This window comes from Fukomys damarensis, unplaced genomic scaffold (assembly GCF_012274545.1).
Source record: "Fukomys damarensis isolate Sample0158 unplaced genomic scaffold, DMR_v1.0_HiC HiC_scaffold_38, whole genome shotgun sequence".
Classification (NCBI taxonomy): Eukaryota; Metazoa; Chordata; class Mammalia; order Rodentia; family Bathyergidae; genus Fukomys; species Fukomys damarensis.
Window position 1 is genome coordinate 29,832,436 of NW_022900950.1, and position 3,577 is coordinate 29,836,012.

The 3,577-nt window shown below is 31.3% G+C and overlaps 1 protein-coding gene across 2 annotated transcripts in view; it reads right to left on the bottom strand.

The window, feature by feature from the left end:
• Positions 1 to 3,577, bottom strand: part of LOC104862105 (phospholipid-transporting ATPase IB-like) — a 68,255-nt gene that overhangs the window by 22,130 nt on the left and 42,548 nt on the right. For both annotated transcript variants that reach the window (XM_033759860.1, XM_010623817.3), the window contains exon 7: positions 705 to 761. In XM_033759860.1, the coding sequence (XP_033615751.1) occupies positions 705 to 761 (57 nt within the window). The remainder of the gene's footprint in view (positions 1 to 704; positions 762 to 3,577) is intronic.

A 3,577-nucleotide genomic window follows, 5' to 3' on the forward strand; every position in this document is an offset into this window, starting at 1 on the left:
CATATATATATTCTCTTAAATTACCGATGTTTATTAAAATAAAATTCTGCTTTAACTAATCAGTTCTTTTAATAATCTAAGGAAATTATTATTCATGTGTGTAAATACACAAGTATATATACATTCATAATTGTATCACTTATATAGTGTTTATAAGAACAAATGTTAAAATTATTTTAAAATAATGTAAATATTAATTTTTTATGTGACGAAATATGACAGTCAAATGAGGTGTGAAAATGAAACAAATGGAAAAATGCTTAAGATCTATTATTATTAACTGAAAAATTAAGGAATATTATGACCTTATTTTTGTTTTTTAAAAAGAGAAAAGCAAACAGAAAAACACCAAAATGTTAGTATCATTCATATTGATACTCATAGGTGATGTATATTTCCTTCTTTTTCTATGTTAGTTGAATTTTCTGTTATAACTCTGTACTTGGAAAATAATAGTAAATGAAATGTCTCAGTTAATGGCATGCAAATTGAATCTATTTCAAATGTAGGGCAGGAAAAAGAAATATCCTGAAGACATTAGGTGAATAATATGTCTTTAATCAGTCTAACTAATCACTTAAATTAACAAAACCAAAAAAAAGCTTGGAGACCAGAAAAAGATTTATTATTTTTCTAAAGCTTAAAAATACATAAGCATACAAATGACTATAGCAGATTGAGGAAAAATTCTAAAGTATACTCACTTTAGTCCATGACATAGTTTCCAACCCAGCTTTCAGACAAACAGTAACAACTACATACTATGAGAAGATGGGAAGGAGAGAGGTTGGAAAAATGTGTTAAATTTTTTCATTAGAATCCATGCCTCACAAGCCTCTCCTGACCCTCTATCCTATTTGAACTCCACCTCAAAGACTTCTGTCATTAAGTTGCTAAGTGTTCTGATATGTGCTAATTCTGAGGAATATGTAGCATTTTTCAATTCATCTCCCATATTTAGAAACCCTTTAACATATAGCTCAAATCATGGCTTATAAGCATTTATATTAACATTTTTCTTCCTAGAAGTCTGAGTGCTACTAATAACATACAGTTGAGCAGAGTAAACTGAGACCATTATAAATCAGAGAATCTTCACTATTTTTGGCCTTTTGTACTTCTCAAAAACCTCTAAGGTTTTTCATTGCAACTATAATACATCTGCAGACCAGTTTCAGGAGAATTGAATAGTACTGAATTTTCTTATAAATCAACAAGGTATATTTTCCATTTAGAAGTTTTTAATGTCTTCAATTAAAATTATATAACTTTCATCAGAGATCATAAAATTGTTAGATTTATTCATGTGTAATATTACTGTAAAATGGTATTGAGATTTTTTCTTTTCTAAGTATTTATTGGTGATTTATTGAAATATAATTCATCTTAAGACATTGATAGCTACTTGGGAATCTGTCAATTCTATTAGTTATAATATTTTATCTATAGAATTTTTTTGTATATTCTGTGTGCCCACACATCATCCAAGGTTTAAAACATATTTTTTTCTATCCAGTGATTATTTTTCTTGTTTTGTCTTCTTATCTTATTGTACTGAATTGTAACTCTGATACAATGTTGAAGAGAGGTGTTAATATGAAACATCTTTGTATTAATCCCAGTTTCAAACAGTATGATTTTGTTGCAGGTTGGGTTCTTACACAGCAACAGATGAGGGATCCACTCACTGTTTTAGATCTTACTTTGAAGGTGGTCTTTCATTATATCTACCTCTTAATCTCCAGTGTCAACCCAGAAGTGCATTTCCAGACACTGGACCCACCCACCTCTCTGAGTTCATTTTTGCAATTATCCCAAACTCCCCTTGCCTAACACTTGTCCTATAGTTTCTTTTAATTCCCTGGAAGTACCAGGATTGATTCCATCTTGCTAGAAGCTTTGTCCCTTTCTGTGGAGGCTATCTTTGCCCTTTGGGCTCTCCCCCAGTTCCCCAAGTTTATGGTCAGTATATCAGGAAAGAGTGTTAGTGATCATACCATGTTAGGCCTGATGGCTGTGCTTTTATTTGTCCCTTGGTATAACATTTTGAGGATTTTATCACTGGTCTGGTCTCTTCTTAGTCACTATGGTGAATTACCTTGCTGAATTTTTGTTGTTGATTACTATTCTGGTTAACTATTTAAGCCTTGTGAGGTTGAGATTCCATGAGATCAATTTACTTTGGCATCTTAATTAGAAATATTTTGTATGTATTTTACATTCTCCATGTCTAGAAATAGTTTAATATATGATTAAAATTGATGCTTATGTCAGACACTTTTATATTTGTATGCTGTACAAACAGCATAGAAGATTTGGTTCTACCCAGAAATCCAAATACTATCCCTCTAGAACACTTTGAAGAGGATTTGGTTGGGTTTACTGCCATATATTTGGAACGTGGCAGTTCTCAGTAAATATTTATGAATAGATGAAACAAACAAAAGTTCTATCTGATCTTAATATTTTTCCTGAGGTTGAAGACATGGGGAGTTTGGAAAGAAATAAACTTACTCTTTGCCCATGTCTGCATAAATAAGAAAATACTACCTTACCACATGTAGGGTTCAGTACTACAAAAATAATACTAAAAGCACAACCAATAATATGAAATAAGATGAGCAGCCAACACTGCCAACATGTCAATAATTTATTTTTTACATGCGGAAAACAGGAAAAATTGTTTCTGATACACCAAAATTTTTAAAAACCCAAAAATGCAGAGGAGTATGTTTCTACTTGCATTAAAAAAAGAATAACACATAATTGAATATGCAATTGTAATTTTTAGAATTATGAATAAGAAACTGACAGTTGCAAACACAAAACTTAGAGGCCATAAACATTGGTAAATTCAACTATATAAACTTGATATCCTGAAAATATACTGACATGACAAAAATGAAAATGGGAAAATATTTTTGTAATAAATATGAAAAAAGCATCTTTAACATATAAACAGTGACTAATGAGTACTAAGTAAGAGGCCAAGAGCCCAATAGAATAAAGTAAGCAAGTGGCTCACAGAAAAAGAGATGGGTATGGTTTATAGTCTCAGAAAAATATGCTTACCTCCACAGCAAAACTTTAATAGGCTAGTATGTCACCCAGCCCCATAGTAGCACAAGCTACTATGCTCAAAAGTGTGATAAGAACTCTGCCCATCATGGTTGAGGGACTGGACATTCTTTTCACTAGATGTGTGCATCCTCCATTGGAGGAGTACTTCGTAATGTCTTTCAAAATTCATGATACGCTCTGATCCAGTAATTATGCTTTTAGGAATTTACCCTACAGATACAATTACTTATAAACATAGTCTTTGCACTATTGCTCATAATGTCAAATAACCATAATGTCCTAATAGGAGACTGGCTAAATAAATAAAAGTGAGTTATTTATAAAAATAGCCCTGAAAAGATGAGGTAGATATTTATGGGCTGATCTGAAGTCATCAAAGCATGTTATACAGTTAAATAAGATGCTTCAGGGTATTCTCTGCTTCTTATAAAAAAAAGTAGACATGAGTAACATACATTTATGCATGAATTTCATGGACATTTTTAGAAATACATAT